We start from the raw sequence: 22201 nt of genomic DNA, 5'->3' as shown, positions 1-22201 counted from the left end.
TTGGTAAATAGCAATTAACAACAGCAATTGATAAATAGCAGGTATTAAAACGGGATCCAACACAAGTCACAACAAAGCTGTTACAGTTAAACAGATGAACACTGAAGCTATTCAAAAAATTCTCCAACAGAATAAAGACATCTTTCTGTAAGTAAGCCTTTTATGTGTGACTTGAATAGTGAGGTACTCAACAGTCTTACTTCAGGGGCAAGCTCATTGAATAGCTTAATGGACATGTTTCTCCAATTCCTATGGGTACTCGCATATTGGTGAGAATCAATTCTGAGATTCAACCTTCCTCTTGTATGATAATTATGTATGTCACCATTTCGACTATATTCATTAAGGTTTTTTTTCATGTACATCAGACAAGTAAAAACATATAAAGATGGGAGAGTCAAGACGCCTAGTTTACGAAAGAGCGGCCTACATGTTGCTAGGGGTGGTGCCTGACAAATTATTCGAATGGCCTTCTTCTGGAGTCTGAAAAGTTTAATAGATGCCGAACAATTTCCCCAGAGCTGAATCCCATAGGCTAAATGGCTATGGATGAGAGCATAAAAGACACTCATTAAAACTTCATGATTAACTATGTGAGTTAATCTACGTAGGACAAACAAACCCTTACTTAGTTTACCAGCTGTATAATCAATGTGCTTTTTCCAATTTAAATTCGAGTCAAGCATGATACCCAGGAATTTGAGGGAATCTGTGCCAGTAAACCTAGGGTTGAAGCTAAACTGTAGGTCACAGGTTTTCAGGAGGTTGAGACACAAATTGTTTGAAGCACACCAATCCATTATATTTGATGTGCTCAATTCAACAACTGTGTCAACATTTTGTTTTCCCGTCCCATTCACCAATAAGCCCAGGTCATCGGCAAAAAGATAGGGTTGTGTTTGATCACAGCAGTTCCTTATCACACCTGACAAATCATTTATGTAAATGATAAACAACAGTGGACCAAGTATTGAACCCTGGGGGACACCATATCTAACCAGCTTACCACTTCAGAATTCGCCGTTTCCATAGACAAATTGCATTCTGCGACCCAAGTATGAACCAATTAGATCCACAGCTAACTTGTCAAGGCCATGAAAAGAAAGCATCTTTGCTTCTTGCTCTGTAATTTTCAAATCATTTGTATTTTGTCTACATTTGACAATTATTTCTTTGTCTATATGGATCTTATTTTGGACTTTTACAGTTACATTTGAATTAAACATTCCTTCTATTTGGTTGAACAAAACATCTCTTGAGATGAAAATCTTTCTTGTGACTTCTAAACTTGTAATATCATGCATATCAACAGAACCGTTGATTTTTTGTTTCACTTCAATGTAATTATCTTTACTGAGCACTACTTGTAAAATCTTTTGAGAGTGTCCACTGTGCTTCAAGTTCAGCTTCATCTATTATCAAAATTCTGCACATTGATACATGTTTTAGAAAAAAGAGTCATGATTGTGCTCATTCACTTTCATCAGTTGCACTTTACACTCAACTCAGTAATCCTATCATTAAAATTTCATCTATATTGTATAGTGTCTTTTGAGAACCTAAATTCTCAGACAACTATAATTAAGTTTGGAAATTGTGCGAGACCCCGATGGTGGAGGGGTTAGTGAAATTTCTAGTGCTATTCTAGTGGTAAGGAATCATTAATAAATAAAGATCATTTGACGATTGATTGCCTCTATATTGAATATTCAAATTCAAACAACACTTTACAATAAATACTTTCTTCAATTAAAGATTATCTTTGTCTTAAGAGACCAAATTTAACTACATTTACGTCTTTAAGAAACCAAAATTAAACTACATTTACGTCTTTAAAAGACCAAAATTTAAGGGACACATTGAATTCCAATGGGGAAAGATCAAGTACTCATCTTGTAGTTGTCGTCGCGGAGTCCCTGGTGGAGATGGATGAAGGGTGAAGATGATTGGTCATCCTCCAGGAATGTTCAAGCGTCGCGGCAACAGATCCAAAAGGGATTTAGTCTTGTTCTCTCCTCATCAGCGTTCAATGACGTACGATTCCATCCATGGTTGGAAGAATTCGCCGGCCCTTTTACAATGGAAATTCTCGGCCCGATACAGAAACTCAAAAGGGGTATTGCAGATCCGAAGTATAGAGGAAAAAAAATTCTCCTGGAGAGAATGAGAATGTACCCCCAAACGAAAACATTACTGGAAATTGAAAGAAAATCTCAAGAAACAGTTAACACTATGACAGCTGGGATTAGAATGATCGCTCTCCTAGTTTTCAGAGGTGTCCAGACTGATTAGTTTCACCATCATAATCTAAAATATTTACCCGATCACCTGTGAATTTCTCTTCGCCCACTCTCTTTCTCCTCAGTAAATAAGGAAGGTGATACGTTCGAGCAAGAAGGAAACTAGGAGAGAAAATTTATTTCCCTTTTGCAAGTTTAGAATTATGGGATTGATTCAGCATACTTCTGGCGTCTAAATCTGTCATGAGAATAGATAATTCCAAGTGGGATCGTGGGAGTCAAGGACTTTAATAAGATGCTGATCATAATTATAATGATTTTAGAAATGCTGGCTAAGTTGCCAATGAACAAGAATAAATTTACTATCTTTATGGGAACTGAAAATTACTCAAGTACTGTTTCAACAGCGTTGGATTGAGGGTGGTATGGAGTACACGTGACATGTAAAATGCCTCTTTGAAAACAGAACTTATTGAATATATAATATTTGAATTGTGCTCCATTGTCTGACACTAGTATTCTAGGTACACCGAGATTAGTGAAAATCATTTGTAGTTCATTGCAAATGGTATTGGCTTCTCTGACTGCAATCAGCCAGCAATACTTACTAAAAGCGTCGAGACAGCTAAAAATCATGCAATTACCTTTAGAAGATCTTGGGAGTTTTCCTACAAGATCTATAAATAATTTCTCCATGGGGTAAGAAGCAACACTGGAAGCCATATAGCCATAATTAGCCTTCTGTGCTGGTTTAGATAATGCACATATTTTAAAGTTCCTAATAAATACTCCTACATCTTTAGATATTCCTTTCCAATTGTAAACCTGTTTAATTTTATTCAAAGTTTTTGTATATCCTAGATGAGCACCAAACAAAGATTCGTGGTAATACTTGCAAACCATAGGTTTTAGAACTTGGGGAAGTACTATTTTTGGTTCAGTTGAACTTCGAACATTACATACTAGAATTCCCTTTTTTATTTGATACGGAAAAATATCATTACCAGCACTCGCTGATTGCATTATCTCCTTCACAAATTCGTCCTGCTTCTGATAGGTTGAAATATCAGTGAAACTGAGTGGGAAATCTACTAAGTTTATACTACATAAATTCTGTTCTATTACTTCGGGAGGAGAGTCTTCAAACATACAGCTTAAGCAATCGGCGACCTTATTGTCAACGCCTTTCACATGCTCTGTAGTGAACTGAAAGGCAGATAACCTTAGAACCCATCTTCCTATCCTACCAAGTTGCTTTGGGTGGTTCAAGACGAATTGCAGTGCATTACAATCAGTTCTCAGAATGAATTTTGTATGTTCAAGGAAATATTTGAATTGCAGCAATAGTTTCCTTTTCATAGGTGGAATATTTTCATTCTAATGGTGATAGGGTGCGTGATGCTTAAGCGATTGGGGCAAAAGCTCCATCTTGCATCTAACCCAACACACATCCTATTGCAGTAGAAGCATCAGTGCTCAAAATAAACTTCTCATTGGAATCAGCCATTTTTAGAAGCGGAGGCTGTGACAGAATCTGTTTTAGTTTATCAAACGTGCCTGGATACAGATTTCATCTAAGTGGGTAGAGTTGTAGGTTTGTTCATGAAAATTAACCTTGACCTTTCGTGAGGACTCAGACCACTTAATATTGTAGATAGGACTTCAGCTTCTGATTTTTCCAATCTCAATAGCAAAGCACTCTCTTTTATCGACACCACGTAAGCTGATATAGGCTCAACCGGCGCTTGCAGTCGATAAAATGGATCTTTGACTATTGTTGACATAAGTCTCTGTGGTACAAAATAGTTCAGAACCTCCTGGTGGAATTTATCAAAAAAGTGACTTGAATTGATCGCCATAGTGATTTTATCGCATAGAGGCCCAATTGTGAATGGCACTAATAGTTTTAGCATCTGGCCGTCATCTATTTGAGAAAATGACTGAATTTTTAGTGAAATTGTTAGAAATGATAACAAATCATGTATGTTCAGACCATCCGTAGGTTTCAAATTTTTAATCAAAGATTCAATGGGGTTATGTATTTTTGAATACATTGAATGTTGTACCTGATTTTGATTTTGACTCAAAATTATATTATTGTCAGGGCCTGCAGCTGCATTCACCTCTCCAGTTGGCGAATTTATTATGTTCACAGAAGGTATATTCAATAGTTTACTTGTACCTGGTTGATTTGAAACTACAATATTATTTGATGTATTTGGAAACAGGAATACACTAGGCAATTTCATATTAGCTGGAGAAGGAGGCCTACTCTTGAATTGTTTACTTTGCAAATCTACAGTACGAGCAATGATAGAAGGCAACATATTTATCATTTCATACATCAAGGTAATTGATTTTTCTTGTTTATCTGGTGTTATTGTTGGAAAGGCTTTCAAAGATTGTTCAATCACTGAAATAAAATGAAGAGTCTTCGATTCTAATTTCACAATTTCTTTTCTAGTCAGTTCCGACATTGATTCAAGTTCTTCCAATAAATATAGAATTCGAGAGCTAATTTCTTTTATTGTGCTATGATATCTTAACGTTTCATAGGACACATGTCTACATTCAGTGAGGTCAGCAATCTTTTGTCTAAACAAGGTTCTCAGACAATCAACTGTCTGACTTTGCATTTCCGATCTATCTAAACCTAGGATTTCCAATTCAAACAGAAGTTCATCTTTTACTAATACATCTGGGTTAATTTTATGAGACAAAAATTAATCAATTATATGGTTACTTGTGAATGCTGTTTTCACTATCTCCAGTGTAACCGCCATGTTATCCTTTTATAATCAAATCTACTAATTATTAATACTTATTACTTCTACACAATTGAAAAGCTTGATCATTCAATATTACTAAAAATTTTTCTACTTTAGATAAATTAATGGAATCTGATAGTCTGGAACCTGCTACTAATTAAATCACTTTGAAATTTCATTAATTTAATAATATTCCATCAGAATTCGATTTTCCCATTTCAAATTTAAATTTCCAATTCCAACACAAAAACAGGACCAGGAAATTCACTAATGAACCACACTCTGCTACCAATTTTATAGTGTCTTTTGAGAACCTAAATTCTCAGACAACTATAATAATTGAGTTTGGAAATCATGCGAGACCCCGATGGTGGAGGGGTTAGTGAAATTTCTAGTGCTATTCTAGTGGTGAGGAATCCGGAAAAAAAATCATCTGACGAATAATTGCCTCTATATTAAATATTTAAATTCAAACAACACTTTACAATAAATACTTTCTTCAATTAAAGATTATCTTTGTCTTAAGAGACCAAATTTAACTACATTTACGTTATTAAGAGACCAAAATTTAACTGGCCGATTTTACCCTGGCAGAGATGGATGAAGGGTGAAGATGATTGGTCGTCCTCCAGGAATGTTCAGGCATCGTGGCGACAGAACCAAAAGGGAGTTAGTCTTGTTCTCTCCTCATCAGCGTTCAATGATGTAAGATTCCATCCATGGTTGGAAGAAGTCGCCGGCCCTTTTACAATGGAAATTCTCGGTCCAATACAGAAACCAAAAAGGGGTATTGAAGATCCAAAGTATAGAGAAAATCAATCGTCATCTTAACTCAAGTTCTCCCATTATTACTGTATTTTCTATAAGGGGGACTTTACTTCTAAATTACAATTACATTTAAAGTAACTTCAAGAGATGTCCGATTTACTTGAACAATCAATTAAATTATCCTGGGGAGAAGAAGAATGTACCCCCAAACGAAAACATTACTGGAAATTGAAAGAAAATCTCAAGAAACAGTTAACACTATGACAGCTGGGATTAGAATGATCACTCTCCTAGTTTTCAGAGGCGTCCAGACTAATCAGTTTTACCATCATAATTTAAAATATTTACCAGATCGCCTGTGAATTTCTCTTCGCCCACTCTCTTTCTCCTCAGTAAATAAGGAAGGTGATACGTTCAAGCAAGAAGGAAACTAAGAGATAAAAGTGATTTCCCTTTTGCAAGTTCAGAATTATAGGATTGATTCAGCATACTTCTGGCATCTAACTCTGTCGTGAGAATAGATAATTCCAAGTAGGATCATGGGAATCAAGTACTTTAATAAGATGCTGATCATAATTATAATGATTTTAGAAATGCTGGCTAAGTTGCCAATTAACAAGAATGAATTTACTATCTTCATGGGAACTGAAAATTACTTACTTGAGATAGAATAAATTCCATTTAATAACTCAACATTTTGGAAAAATTGCTATCAGCAAATATGGGTATGTTTTAAATGTTACATTCTACAATAAGTAGTATGTTAAACTTTACTGCATCTAATTTTGCTTCAACTCTGATGCTCCAGTTCCTGAATCACAAGTTTTTGGTGGTGCAGAAAATTGTATAAATTAGTGAAGTAGCTGTGCAGCTTCTAAATTTCCATGGTTTTTTTTATGACTGATCCTTTAAAAACTTTACCACATTTCTCACAAATAATGTACATATAGTAAGATCAAATCAAACAAAACAAGAAGCATTGAATCTCTTCCATTAAGAGAAGTGAGAAAGAGACTTAGAATGAGTGGGTAGACTTGATAAGAATGTCTCGATGCTTGCTATAGCTTAGACTGAAATTTTAAAATCAGTCTTTTCTGTCAGTATTACTTGGATTAATATTACATTTTCACTTAGCATTGCTGCAATGACAAGTCATAGAGAGGAAGGACGATTCAGTTAAATCTGTCAGTTAGACACATGCCTCAGTTCTGTTATTTCCTTGAGAAAAAATCTGTCACTGGGAGATTCATTTCCCCATGCAAATAGTGCAATTGGAGATGCATTCAGCGTAGTGGCCTGCATGCATAACTTCTTCTTCCTCTCCTTCCTCTCTTTAAAAGCTATTGTACATGATGGATTTTCTTGAATGTGATTATTGTTTCACTTAAATCTGGCAGTTAGACACACTTCTTATTTCTACTTCTTCCTCTTCTTCTTCCTCTCTTTGAAAGCAACTACTTCTTCCTCTCCTTCTTCTTTACTGTTCTTATACTTCTTCCTCTCTTTGAAAGCAACTACTTCTTCCTCTTTTTCTCTGCTCCTCTACTTCTTCCTCTCTTTGATAGTGACAACTTCTTCCTCTTCTTCATCCCTCTACTTCTTCCTCTCTTTGAAAGGGAGCTATTATACATCATACATTTTTTGAATGTGATTAATGTTCCACTTAAATCGGTCAGTTAGACAAAGATGATTCAGTTAAATCTGAGTGTAAGATGAGATTTTCTTTTCACTTAAATCTGACAGACAGAGATTACTCAGTTAAATCTGAGTGTAAGATGAGGTTTTCGTTTCACTTAAATCTGGCCGTTAGACAAAGATGTTTCAGTTAACAAATAGAGGTTCGGTAGAAAACTCACAGTTAGAAGTAAGATGTTACAGTTAAATCTGTAAGTAAGATGAGATTTTCGTTTCACTTAAATCTAGGTGTTGGACAAAGATGTTTCAGTTAAAGCTGATAGTAACCTTTCACCCCTTTTTCTCATTCTCCTTCTTCACCTTCCAAACTTGATTCAATCTAATCTGTTAGCAGTAGAGTCATTGAATTTCTCATTCTTCTTCTTCTCCATTCTTCTACTTCCATGGTCGTTTTACTTTAATCTGTCAGTAGTAGACTCATTGAAATAGACCGTGCCTATCTATAAATTGAATGGAGCATGACTAGAGAAAGAGAGAGAGAGAGAGAGAGAGAGCATCATCATCATTATCATCTTCTTCTTCTTCCTTCTTCTTCTTCTTCTTCTTCTTCTTCATGTAGAGAGAGAGAGAGAGTGTGAGAGAGGTTCATTCTAAGGGGCGGGGGAGGGAGAGAGAGAGAGAGAGAGATGTTTTTCTCCTTCTAAGGAACGGGGTAGGGGCGGCAGGAGCAGAGGAGGTGGGGGGTACATGGGTTGGTTGCCGGGGAGGAGGGAGGGGGGGGAAAGTCGTAAAAAAAGCATTAGCTTCTGCAAATTTATTCTACTTACTCGCCGATATCATAAGTCTTTTAGAAATGAGTTTTCTAATACGAAGTTTTCAGACAACAAAATCACAAGATGAAGCAAGCAGTTAGGTTTTATGTCGATAATTCAAGTACTATATTCGACAAGATATCGATTGTGGAACCTAAATTATGATCAGGGCTACGGATATCAATGTTAAACATTGATTTCGGATAACAGAGATCAGAGATAAACTGATATGAATCTTTTTCCATGAGGTGCAACAAAGTCACCCCGGGGTAGACAAAGTCACCCTGGTCGACGGTAAGTATTTCAAAATAGTAGGATATAGATACAGATACATAATAAAAAAAACTGGTGTGGCACACTCACACAACTTTCCTTGCCGTTATGAAAATTGATCACCTGACGCTAGTGTGCCCGCACATCTCAAGTCTACTATTCAAAGATTTGAGCCAGCTGGTGACAGGGCAATAATGCTGGAGACACACGAGGCCTGCTATCTCTTCATAGTGAATCATCTAATAGAATCAACAGTTGCCAACAGTTTGCAATTGGATAATAACATTTTCTCGAATTTCGAGCTTATTTTAGGTGAAAATGTTACTGAACATTAATTATTGTAGAGATTCTCATTTTCAATCTTTTCCACACGAAATTTTTTGATTAAATTGTATCTTCTGAAGCCTGATAATTGAGAATCTAAAATCAAACTTTGCTTAGATGGGGTGGAGCTCCTGAAATTTTCACAGATATGGGACTTGTGGCAGTTGATAGAGCTTATCGATGACTATTTTAGGTATTATAGATTTGAATGAGGTTTTCACCTACCAGAGTGATCCAGTCTTATTCATCCAATCATCTGATTTCATGCTTGCTTCTGCTATGGCTTTTATATTATTGCGAAACTGATCAGTCACTGGAAACCCATCTTGACATAACTTTATCGAAGGCTCAAATAATTCACTCCAGGTCACTTTACCGCTTCCAAATTTTTTAAAAGCTTCTTGATAGCCCTTCAACTGACCGGGTATGCCCGATACTAAAGCTCCTAAAAACAAAGGGGATTCCATATTCTGTAAATTTACCAAAGAATACAGTAAACGTTTTAGATAATTTAGTTCTTGAACTGTAGTAGATGGGAGTCTGTTATTTGAACATAAATTTTGACAAAATTAGCCTAATGGTTATTTGTTTCAGGGTATTCATGGTTTATTATTATTCATAATTCAGAGATTTATAATATATATTTACTCTTAGCTTGCGCTGGTAATAAGCTTACCGGTATCACTTAGATTATTTTAAGATTAATATGCATAAAAATAAAAATGAACTCTGAAAGACAAGTGGTAAGCTTTAGGCTCAACTCACACTTACGCGAATCAGGTCGAAAAGAGACTTGACTCGAGTGGAGAGCATGTGCTTCCAAATGGTGACACTCAGACCAATCAATGCTAGTCTCCGCAACTGTCACCATTTGAAAGCACATGCTCTCAAAACTAGAGTCGAGTCTCTTCTCGATCTGAGTCACATAAGTGTGAGTTGAGCCTTAGAGTTCATAGTCTCCCTTTTTAGGTATAGTAAGCTTCGCCATAGATGCTATTTTCATTGTGTAAGATTAAAATTTTGAAAAGCTATCAAAATCACTAAATGGAAAGATTTTATAGGTCTCGAGCAAACAGGTGTATGGCTATTGCTGGGTGCAATGTCAACAAACTCGAGATTAGATAATAGTGGGTATCCAGGCTACAGTTTTGAACAGCCAAATGAAAAAAAATTATTGCTATTTATTCAATTATATAAGAAAATAAATTTTTGAGGTTAGGGTCTATGATACTTACTGTTCGGCAACCTAAATAATTGGTCAAGCCGTATGAATTGAGAAGTAGCCAGACACCTGTGGCAAATTTAATTGTATACAAATAGCATTTGCTTAAAATGTGATCAGAGGGTTGGTAACAAGCATGGCATGATAATGTAAAAGAAAAAACATTTTAAAAAATACAAAAGTATTTATTATGTCATACGTGCATGGACAAAATGTGTAAAATAAATAAAAATATCAAGGAAATGTGGTATATCCTACTCAGCGCATGAATACATTTGTAATTTTAGAATAAGCCAATCAAAATACAGTAACTTAGCGGCGGTAAAAGCGAGTTAATTCAAAAATATACATTATTTACTATATGAATGATAAGAATTTGTAAACTATACAATATCCAGTTTATGTAACAGATATAAAATGAATGTTTAAAAATTATAATATTTGCGCTTTATCTGATAACCTAGCAGATTGGCATGGACTATATTGAATCATGTTATTGCATAGTAGTGATGCTAGGACCAGCTCCAATCAGAATGAATATTTAAATGATATGCAAATTCAAAGATATGGAAGTACGGTCGTGGAAAGAATAGGGGTAGATAAAAGCCCACTTGCTTGTCAGAGGTCACCGGAAACAGCCACCAATTTATAGAGCACAAGATCCCTTTTAAATAATTGTACATTTAAAAAATCTAAGATTGAATTTAAAAATTAATTTCATAAGACTCAGTGATGTCGTATTAAGACATGAGTCACTTAATTTAAATATCCATTGGAGAAGATGATATCAGCCCATCAGAAAGGCCTAGGACATCGAAAGAATCCGGATCGTCATCATAATTTGTAAAAATCGACATGTGAGTTCAATTGAAAGTTATTAAGGGGGCACTCAGTGCTTTGAATAAATCACGATTGAATAAAGCTAGCTTGACAAAAGGTTATTCAAATATTGAAATTTATATCAAACTTGCGCAAGTCATCAAACGTAAAGGGAATTTTATTAAGTACAATCTATAAGATTTACATGTTCATGTATGCACAGATGAAATAATTATTAATTTTTGATATTATAATTATTATATGCTCACTTAACCATTCTTTTTATCAGTAAATTATAAAGATTCTAATAAAGCTTATGTTTATAAGATAAATTGATTTCTCTGATTTCCACCAGAGGCCGAACCCTAGCCCTGAGAGATACATATTAATATATTCTGATATTTATAATTTATATTCAATTATTTATATTAATTTGGAAAGAAGATACATGAATTTTTATTCGACAAGCGATAGCAAGTCAATAATTGAGCTATACAAGTTGAAAGCATATATTTGGTAAGCATATATTAATGGTAAATGATACTAAAAATGTTTGTTTTGTATGTATGTGCGAGCTTGCACTCGATCATCTTCATTTCATCTTCATTACATCATACTTAAATTCTAAACCCCTCTTCTTCCCAACTCCTTTTCCTAGATCTACTAAATCTTAAACTATATCAATTTATAAAATGAATAATCTCACTTATAACACTTTGTATCCGACCCCTATTCGCGGAAAAAGTCCAGTAACATACTGTACTTCTTGTGAGTAGTATCTTGTTCACTTGTAACTTGTCGTGTTATACTTTTGTTAATATTTTGTATGAATTTCGAGTGAATAAATTTGAATTTGCTGATTAAAGAAGCGCATGGTAATATTTTGTGATAAAAAGTAAAGTCAATCATTAGTGAGCTATCAGTGATATTTTTCAATATAAATATATTTGTTCTTTTATTATTTTTTATACTTGTTGCTCTATATTCTATTTGTTCATTGATATTTTATGTAATTATATTGTATGTATATTTGAATGGTGTACCCTTTATTTATTATCCTATCTCAATGCATGACCAATCTTGTTATAGACTATTTTATTATCACAACTAGTGAGGGGAATTGAGTTTAGGGCTAATTCTGAAGACGCTCGGTAATCTCTTGATGAGATCTCGGAGTCCAACAAGCAAGCTGGCTGCTGAGCTACCACTTAACAGTGCTGCGCATCCTTACCCTCTCACTCTCGGCTACTGAGGGAGGCTCGTGGAGAGCTAGTAGAGCCCAGTCAAGTGTGGGTGTCTAGTGCAAGTGGTCGGCAGAGAACCAGTGAAGGAAGCATCATGCAGCTAGCAACATAGTACAGCTCATATCCTGAGTGTACTACGACTCCTTAGACTACTAGGAGTTGTGTCTGAGGTTTACTGGAGTTAATCGAAGCTCCGAGATTCAGCACTCACGGCTGGTGAGTGTTGTTAGACCACTACTACGACTTTTGACAGCAGCCTGCCTGTTTTGACCAGTGGCAACAAGTCAGGTTTTGGCTAAAACCTGACTGGACCCTGGTACATCATCGTGACGACCGGGAAAGGTAAGAGGACCTCGAGTAAGGCTCAGGGAAGCCTTTCTCGACCTCAAGAAGCAATCCTACTCACAGGAAATAGCCGGTGCCTGAGGTTAGGGACCAGGTGACCAACTGTGACGGCGAGTGTAAGGGACTTTCCTACCTTGTTATTCCCAATAGGAAAAGCAAGAGGACCTCGAGAAAGGCTTGGGAAGGCCTTTATCAACAATGAGACACGATCCTAGTCACAGGAATTACCCAGTGCCCGAGGTTAGGGACCCGGTGACCAACAGCAACGCTGAGTGTAAGGGACCTCCTACCTTGCTGTTTCCAACAGGAAAAGCAAGAGGACCTCGAGAAAGGCTTGGAAAGGCCTTTATCGACCCCGAGACACGATCCTAGTAGCAGGAAGTAGCCGGTGCCTGAGGTTAGGGACCCGGTGACCAGTGGTGAAGCCCAGTGCAAGGGCTCCCATTCCTTGCTATTGCATCCTAGAATAGCGAAAGGACCTCGATTAAGGCTTGGGAAGGCCTTACTCGACCTCGAGACGTGATCCTGGCTGCAGGAAATAGCCGGTGCCTGAGTTTGGGGACACGGTGACCAGTAGTGACGCCCGGTGCAAGGGCTCTCATACCTTGCTATCTCGTCCTAGAATAGAAGAGGACCTCAAATGAGGCTTGGAAAGGCCATACTCGACCTCGAGACGTGATCCTGGCTGCAGGAAATAGTCGGTGCCCGAGGTTAGGGACCCGGTGACCAGTAGTGATGCCCGGTGCAAGTGCTCTCATACCTTGCCATCTCGTCTAAGAATAGCAAGAGGACCTTGAGTAAGGCTTGGAAAGGCCTTACTCGACCTTGAGATGTGATCCTGGCCGCAGGAAATAGCCGGTGCCCAAGGTTAGGGACCCGGTGACCAGTTGTGACACCGGTGCAAGGGCTCCCATACCTTGCTATTTCGTCCTAGAATAGCAAGAGGACCTCAAGAAAGGCTTGGGAAGGCCTTATACAATCTCGAGACGTGATCCTGGCTGCAGGAAATAGCCGGTGCCCAAGGTTAGGGACCCGGTGACTAGTAGTGACGCCTGGTGCAAGGGCTCTCATACCTTGCCATCTCGTCTTAGAATAGCAAGAGGACCTTGAGTAAGGCTTGGGAAGGCCTTACTCGATCTCGAGATGTGATCCTGGCTGCAGGAAATAGCCGGTGTGACACCCAGTGCAAGGGCTCTCATACCTTTCTATTTTGCTCTAGAATAGCAAGAGGACCTCGAGTAAGGCTTGGGAAGGCCCTTCTCGACCTCAAGACGTGATCGTGGCCGCAGGAAATAGCCGGTGCCCAAGGTTAGGGACCCGGTGACCAGTTGTGACACCCGGTGCAAGGGCTCTCATACCTTGCCATCTCGTCTTAGAATAGCAAGAGGACCTTGAGTAAGGCTTGAGGAGGCCTTTCTCGACCTAGAGACGTGATTTTGGCCGCAGGAAATAGCTGGTGCCCGAGGTTACGGACCCAGTGACCAGTTGTGACGCCTGGTGCAAGGGCTCCCATACCTTGCTATTTCGTCCTAGAATAGCAAGAGGACCTCAAGAAAGGCTTGGAAAGGCCTTTCTCTACCTCGAGAAGTGATTCTAGCCACAGGAAACAGCCGGTGCCCAAGGTTAGGGACCCGGCGACCAGCTACGGCAACCAGTTCCGAGGCTCTTATACTCTGCTATTCCGGACCCAAATAGCTAGAGGACATCTAGTGGCAATCGTGAACGTTCCTCCTGTACCAGAGACTCCCTTCACAGCAGACACCAGCAGAGACGTCTCCAGAGTTTGATGGCGACTCCAGCAACTCCTGGGTGTACAGAGTGCACGATCAGGGCTTGATTGATCTACCACTCGACTCATTGCTGACAGATAGCACAAGTACGAGCCTGAGGAGGGCTCTACTGGAGCAATGACAGCGGATTGTCGAAATGTCCCCATTTTGGATAATGAGAGTTTAAATAATGAGTAACAACAACTTATCAAATTTGCTCAGCTTCGAGGATCTTGATTATTTTGAAGAAATAAATGATGAAGTGATCAACAACAGTCAACAACTTTGTGCAGCTTTGAGTTCTTGTGTTTTGAGCAGCTTCTGTCTAAATGTAAGGAGTATCAGAAGAAATTTTGATGAGCCGATGATTCAATTGTGTGACATTAATTTTTCTTATGATGTTATTATTCTAACCGAATGCTGGATCAGGACATTCAAGGATATGATGTATTTTCCACCATAAACAACCCATTACAAAATGATGGTGTAGTTGTTTATGTTAAAGATAGTATTAATGTACAATGTGTTGAGCTACGGATTAACCAGGCAAATGTCCTACATATTCGGTTGGATGCAGCAGACAAAAAGTGGAACATCCTTGCAATATACAGATCACCGTCCTTCAATGATATTTCAGATTTCCTGAGTGACTTAGAATCGATCCTGAATGAATTAAGAGGGCAACAAGTCATATGTGCAGAAGACATGAATATTAACACCCTTCAAATTCGTCCACATCATCAATTGAATGACTACTGCAATCTTCTAAGTGAGCATGGGCTCAGACTCTGCATTAAGCAAGCAACCAGAACTACAACAGAAGCTGCTTCTTGCATAGATCACATTGCTACCAACTCCAGAGATAATCTTTTTCCAATCATTTATGAATCAACAATAACTAACCACTTCACCATAATTCTAGGAGTGCAACATATTTCGAGAAATAGTGCAAATGAAACTGAAACACATGAAATAAACGAGAAAATAGACATTAATAGCTTGAAGAATGAACTACTTAAGAATGAAGGATGAGGAGTGGATTCATGTTTTAGAAGATAATAATCCAGATACATCTTATGACACCTTCTTATCAACTCTGAGACAACATATACAAAATAATATCAAGCAGCATCAGCGGCAGAAGAAGTACAAACCCATCAAACCATGGATCACCAGAGGTATAGTAGCAGCAATAAGAACCAGAAATCTTCTCAACAAAAAAAGAAAGGAGGACCCAAACAACATTAACTTATCCAACTTCTATCGTCGGTATAGGAATACACTCACAGCTTTAATTCATGAAACAAAGGACCAATACTATAGAGAGAAATTGTATGAAGCTGGAAAGGATAATAAAAAAATGTGGAAAGTAATCATAGATGCTACTGACTCTAAATCAAAAACAAAAATTAAATTGAATGCTATTAAAATAGATGATAGGATTTTCAATCTAAAGGAAAATCCAGAAACTGTGCTCAACCACATGAATAACTTTTTCACAAATGTAGGTGAAGAAATGGCGGAGACAATAATAGATTCCTTGAGAAAACCACTAGACCAAATCATATCCCAATATAAACCTGTTACAAGAACTCTACACTCCATCTACTTTCACCCAGTAACTGAAGATGAGCTTCTTGAAGCTATTAGTAGTTTGCGAAATGACAGTGCTCCAGGACTTGATGGAATCAATAATAGAACATTGAAGTCGATAAAAAATGTAATTGTAAAACCATTAATTCACATATTTATTTTAAGTCTGTCAAAAGGAATTTTTCCAAAAGCTATGAAAGAGACATGTGTTAGACCATTACATAAAGAAGGCGACAAATAAATGCCACCAATTACAGGCCTATTTCACTTATAAGCAATATTTCTAAGATTTTGGTAAAACTGGTAAATAAACGTCTTGTGAATTACATGGAAAAAAACAACTTACTATCTAGGAATCAATTTGGCTTTCGTGAGGGGAGGAGTACAGAAGATGTGGTATTAGAATTGTCAAATTTTGTCACAGATAAGCTAGGAAATAACAAAAAATGTGCAGCAGTGTTCCTGGACCTAGCAAAAGCTTTTGACACTGTTAATCACAGTTTGATGCTGAAGAGATTAGAAGCCATGGGAATTGGAGGAGTTCCTCTAGCATGGTTTAGATCATACCTCTGTGACCGGCGTCAAAAAGTCAAAGTTGAAGAACATCTCAGTTCAGAGGAAACGATGAAGTTTGGGATTCCCCAAGTTCTTGGGCCAATTCTGTATTTGGCATATGCAAATGAGCTATGTTCAATTGAGATAAGAGGAAGAGTGATAGCTTTTGCTGATGATACGTGTATACTATTTGAAGGAAACACCTGGGAGGAAGTTTTTAATCTGGCACAGGAAGAATTGATCAAAGTCGATAAATGGTTAAGAGAAAATTTGCTAACAGTAAATGCAACAAAAACGAAATTTCCAGCTTTTTCTCTGACAGAGCAGACGAGATCACCGGATTCTTCAATAATCCTGCATCACTGTGGAAGCACCAACAACCCGTGTGATTGCCCTTCAATTCAACAAGTCAATGAAATAAAATATTTAGGAACAATAGTGGACAACAAATTCAAATGGGACAAGCACATTAATCTATCAATTACCCAGATCAGGAAGCTTCTCTACAAATTCTATCAACTCCATAAAATCCTCAACTATGAGACATCAAAAACTGTTTATTTTTCTTTAGTGCAATCAATTTTAAGATATGTCATAATTATCTGGGGAGCTACGAATTTTATACATGTTGAACCTCTCTATAAACTTCAAAAACGAATACTAAAGATAATAGGCTTCAAGGAGAATCAACTCCCCACGAACATTCTTTTCAAGGACAGTAAAGTACTGAGTGTAAGACAACTCTACATCCAGGCTATCATCACGCGAATGAGGAGAAACAACGAACACATAAGACTGGCAGATCATAACCATCAAACAAGGCAGAGAAACACGCATTCAATAGTACCAAGGATGAACACTACATTTGGGCAAAGAAACTACATATATTTGGGACCAAAAATCTACAATTCAATACCAAGTTACATTAGGGCAGAATTCAATGGACACAGGTTCAAGAAAAGTTTATTTTCCTGGTTGGTTGATATTGGGGTGGAAAACTGTGAAAATTCAGTTAGACTGTAAATATTGAAACTATTCTACATTCTTCTTTTTACTGTTTTTCATTTCTCTAAAATAAACCTTCTTATTATTATCCTTATTAATATTTATCTACTAATTTCATAATTTTGTTTGTATTATAAATTTTTACTAATTTTATTATAAAAAACTTTAATCCCATATCAGTGAATGAAGTTTGTAAATAGTAATTATTACACGCAACAAGCAACTAATTACTTATACCCCAACACATATAATTTCATTTATAGTGGGGTGTATATTTATTCATTGAAGTTATCATTTATTCATTGTTGAAACACTGCTGATTTATGTAGTTACATTACAATACTATATTATCAATACTCTAATGTTCCATTCAATCTTCATTGTAATTAATAAGTTTTCATAATATGTGAAATTTGTTGCATAATTAGCTGTTGTGCTGTAATTTATTGTAGATTCGTGTATAGACCAGAATGTATTGTGACTTACTTGAATAAATAAATTAGAATTTGAATGGGGAGGAGGTGCTTCGTCAAGGAGCGCAGAGGCCAGCACCAGTTAGGAAGAAGGCGACTGCGGAGATGCTATACCATGCAGAGCCTGCACTGGTGAGGCCAAAGATGCCGGAGAGGCATAATAACATGCCCAGGCATGTATTGAGGTCACCTACCAGACCAGCAGTGCCTGCTTCATCCTGTATGGACCCGGGTGCCGTGTGTGACAAGATTCAAGGGTGGTGGCTCTCATATGATGGGAGTGGAGATGCTCCAAGCTTTATGGAGCGGCTCGAGGAGCTGCAACAAGCATATGGCTTGTCTGGCAGACAGTTATTTCCAGCGTTACCTGAAATGCTAGCGGGGAGATGTTCCTTATGGATGAGGAATAGGAGAGAACAGTGGAGACACTGAGACGATTTCCTGAGAGGCTTTCGGTCTCGTTACTATCCATCTACTAATGAGGAGGAACTTGAGAATGAAATTCTCGACAGGCGGCAGAGAGAAGGCGAGCTCATAGATGACTATGTAAAGGGAGCTGCCGGTAAGAGGCTGACTGTTCACGTGAAAGATATCAAGATCTTGCCGAGGACGAAGAGGTCGAGGATGGAGGAGTCGGCAACGATGGAGGAGTCGGCGGCGATGGCAGAGATGGCAATGATGGAGGAGCCGGTGCAGAGGAGGACGGTGACGATAGAAGGAATCATGTAAACTGGGTGACGCTACCCACTCGGCTGATGGAGTACCGAGGAAGGGGAGTCCAGCATCAGCAATAAGGTGAGTGGCTAGAAGGGGAAAATAACATCAAGTTTGGAGAGAATTCACTCAAAGTTTATAGTTCACATTTAATTAGGGGGCTCAAGATAGTTAGTGGCATTGGCACCAGTTGAAATAAGTCATAATATTGGAGGATGGAAATAATTATTTCTCGCCTGGAGAAATATATTGATAATAGGCCTATTCAAAGGTAGTAAAATTAATAACAGATTCCAAGTAATTTTTCCTGGTTAAACAGAATCAAAGTTAAGCTGAGTGGCAATCAACCATTTTAGTTCAATTATTCAGATAAATAGTCTTTGGGCTTTATCTGCCAAGTCGGAAAAATCTTGTTATCCATTTCTTCCATCCCCAATAAAATCGCCCCTTTTCCATCTTGGAACTTCTAATCCAATTGTCGTTACCAAGCACGGGTTAAATATATGGAATTCAAATTATTCTATTTCTCAAATCGTCAGTTATAGCCTGTGAACTGTATGACGATTTATGCTCATTGGAGAAAATTATCTGTCAGTCTATTCTGAATAATAATATTTATCCATGTGGTTATGGCTTAAATATTTATTGCAATCACAAAATGAAGCCGGTGATAGTTGCTTTAATCCAAGGTAATTAGTAAATTATGATGCAGTAAATAACAGGTGTTATTATTCTGTGGGATAAAAGTCAATTATGTTGCAACAGATTATCCATAGTGAATGAATAAGTTGCGTTTGATTGCGAGTCATGAGGCACTACAATCGTATTTTATTGGCTTCAACTATGATTTGATCTCTCCAATATTATTTTGAAAATAGAAACCTGAGGGCCAGTTATAAATTGAAATAGAATCTTCATTATTTCAATTCAATTAATTCTATATTGGTTTAGAAAATGACTTGGACTGTACTAGTATTGCAGTGGTCAAAGTTCTATTGTGCTATTATTCTAATTGTGATTTAGTCACGTTTTGAGGACGGATCCAAGTTTCTCACGGCCTGTGCTTGTGTGATTATTTTCAGTGGCTATATTTTCTCTCCAATATATCAATTGTATTGAGAAAGTCAATAAGCGAATATTTGTCATCATTTTGTATTGGAATGAACAGTGGGAATGGCATTAACCCTATTTTGTAGTACTGCCAGCTCAATCTGAATTTCAGTAGTATGTGACTGTTGGTCGCTTACAATAAGATAAAACAATCAACTTGTTTTGTCTATAACTGAGATTATTCTCGTGGGATCTTGCAAATTCATTATATTCAAGTTGATAATTCCAGATTATTCCTGTTTTCTCCAGTTTATTGTAGCTTTTCTGGTTCATCACAGTCAGTCTGTTGTTAGCTCCCGACCGGATAGCATCAGGCCGCTCTGTGCTTCTTGAACAGTACCTCTGACTGTGTCATCTTTGATTATTCAGTATAGTCTCCTATCCCTGATTAATAGTCCAACTTCTGCTTTTTATTCATTTTCTAAATTAATTTTCCACTGTTCTTACCTTTATTGACTTGTGATTTTTTCTTTAGAAGTGCATTCCATAATGGTAGGCGTCCCCTTCCCCAGTGCCTTCTCATTTCTTCCCCGTTTTATGGTGGACCCCTCCGGATGATGCCATGGTGGAGGCTGCCTCATGCAAGCTTTTCAACCTTTTTCCCACTTTGAGGACTGGTCGTGATTGGGATGTAGTTGCTACAACCAGCCTCCCCACACCCGAGACCCCAGTCAACACCAGTAGAGCTGAGGTGCCCTTACCCTAAACCTCCACCCAAACCTAAGCCTTCAAGATGGACATTCCTGAAGTCCTGACGGAGGACGATGATGCCCTCCTAGAGGGTGGTGAAGGCAACTTCTCCATTTCGCCGGCCTATGGAACACCCGAGGAGGTCACGGAGCCCCCAGCGCCATCCTGCAGCCGACTTCACCAAATCACCCCACCCCTCTCTGGGTTCAGGAGAGGGGTCTCACGGAGGCCCTGTTTTGGATGAATCCCCCGCTACCGGTGACCAACGTTCACCACCTCTTCACCGGACCAGCTCGACTTCTTCGGAAGTGCTGGAGGTGATGGTGGTTTCCTCTGGGGAGGAGGAAGAGGAAGCACCCCTGCCACCACCCAACCGGTTGACAGCCGCAGACAGCCGCAGACAGCCGCAGGGCCTCGCCCTGGTAACCATTGGAGACCAGCCCACCATGAATAAAGTGATGCATCAGTCCTTCCATGTTGGCAGACGCCCTCACTCAGGTCGCCCAAGGATCAGACTGTGCCTTCCCGACGGACGTTGCACTTGGATGAAGCCGTGACCGCTTCATAGGCCTGGAGTTAGGGCAGTGCGAGAGCACAGCCACCTGCAGGGTGGAAGCCCAGCCATAACAGTGCGTAAGCACGGTGAAGTAGGGCAGTGCAAGAGCATGGCCACACAGGGCAAAAGCCCGACCATAGAAGTGCACAAGCATGGCGAAGTAGGGCAGTGCAAGAGCACGACCATGCAGGATGAAAGCCCGGCCATAGCAGTGCGCAAGCACGGCGGAGTAGGTAAGTGCGAGAGCACAGCCATGCAGGGCGAAAGCCCAGCCATAGCAGTGCGCAAGCATGGCAAAGTAGGGCAGTGCGAGAGCACGGCCATGCAGGCCAAAAGCCCGGCCATAGCAGTGCGCAGGCACGACGAAGTAGGGCAGTGCGAGAGCACGGCCATGCAGGGCAAAAGCCCGGCCATAGCAGTGCGCAAGCACGGCTTGTCTGGATGGAGCGAAAATCCTCATGCCTTGCTGTGTGCAAACACAGCCCTTCAGCAGAGCACAAGCTCTGTTTCTTAGTGTCAAAGCAGGGGCCAGTTTTCCTGCAAGTCAGCGGATGTGGAAACACCATGACAGCTCGAGTAAGAACTCAGTTGGAGGTGCTTTTCACCTTTTATGTTTTTGTGTTCTGTGTTCTGTGTTACCCTTTATCCTGCAGTGTGAAAGCAAAGCACGCAGTGCGAAAGCACGGCTCCCTGCAGGGCGAAAGCTCGGCACAGGTAGTACACAAGCTTGACCTCAGCAGTGTGGAAACACTGCAGCCAGATTGCTAGCTCATTGGAACGTTGTGTGCAAACATGACACATAGGTCAGTGTGTGTCTGGATTGTCATTACGTGGATGGACACCTTTGTGGTGCAGAAGCACAGCAGCAGTGCGAAAGCATGGCACAGAGTGAGAAAGCACGGCATGCAGCGCGAAAGCACAGCTCCTCTAGGGCGAAAGCTCGGCACACAAGGTGAAATCCCGGCACAGGTAGTGCGCGAGCTTGACCTCAGCAGTGTGGATACACTGCAGATTGCTAGCTCGTCCAAAAGTTGTGTGCAAACACAACACATCGGTCAGTGTGTGTCTGGATTGTCATCACACAGATGCACACCTTTGCAGTGGGGAAGCACAGCAGCAGTGTGAAAGCACGGCTCCTCGCATGGCGGAAGCCCGGCCCGCAGTGTATTGTGTTCTGTGTTCTGTGTTACACTTTATCCTGCAGTGCACAAGCACAGCTTGAACGGACAGGGAGAGAATCCTCGTGCCTTGCTGTGTGCAAATACAGCCCTCCAGCAGAGCACAAG

The 22201-nt window shown here is 39.1% G+C and overlaps 1 protein-coding gene across 1 annotated transcript in view; it reads right to left on the bottom strand.

The window, feature by feature from the left end:
• The window catches only part of LOC111051762 (glutathione hydrolase 1 proenzyme-like), a 153220-nt gene that overhangs the window by 72689 nt on the left and 58330 nt on the right, over window positions 1–22201 (bottom strand). Inside the window, exon 4 of the mRNA XM_039426108.1 lies at window positions 9046–9265. Coding sequence (XP_039282042.1) covers window positions 9046–9265 — 220 coding nt within the window. The remainder of the gene's footprint in view (window positions 1–9045; window positions 9266–22201) is intronic.

Source organism: Nilaparvata lugens, chromosome 4, assembly GCF_014356525.2.
Source record: "Nilaparvata lugens isolate BPH chromosome 4, ASM1435652v1, whole genome shotgun sequence".
Classification (NCBI taxonomy): Eukaryota; Metazoa; Arthropoda; class Insecta; order Hemiptera; family Delphacidae; genus Nilaparvata; species Nilaparvata lugens.
This window is presented reverse-complemented; position numbering and strand designations above follow the sequence as displayed.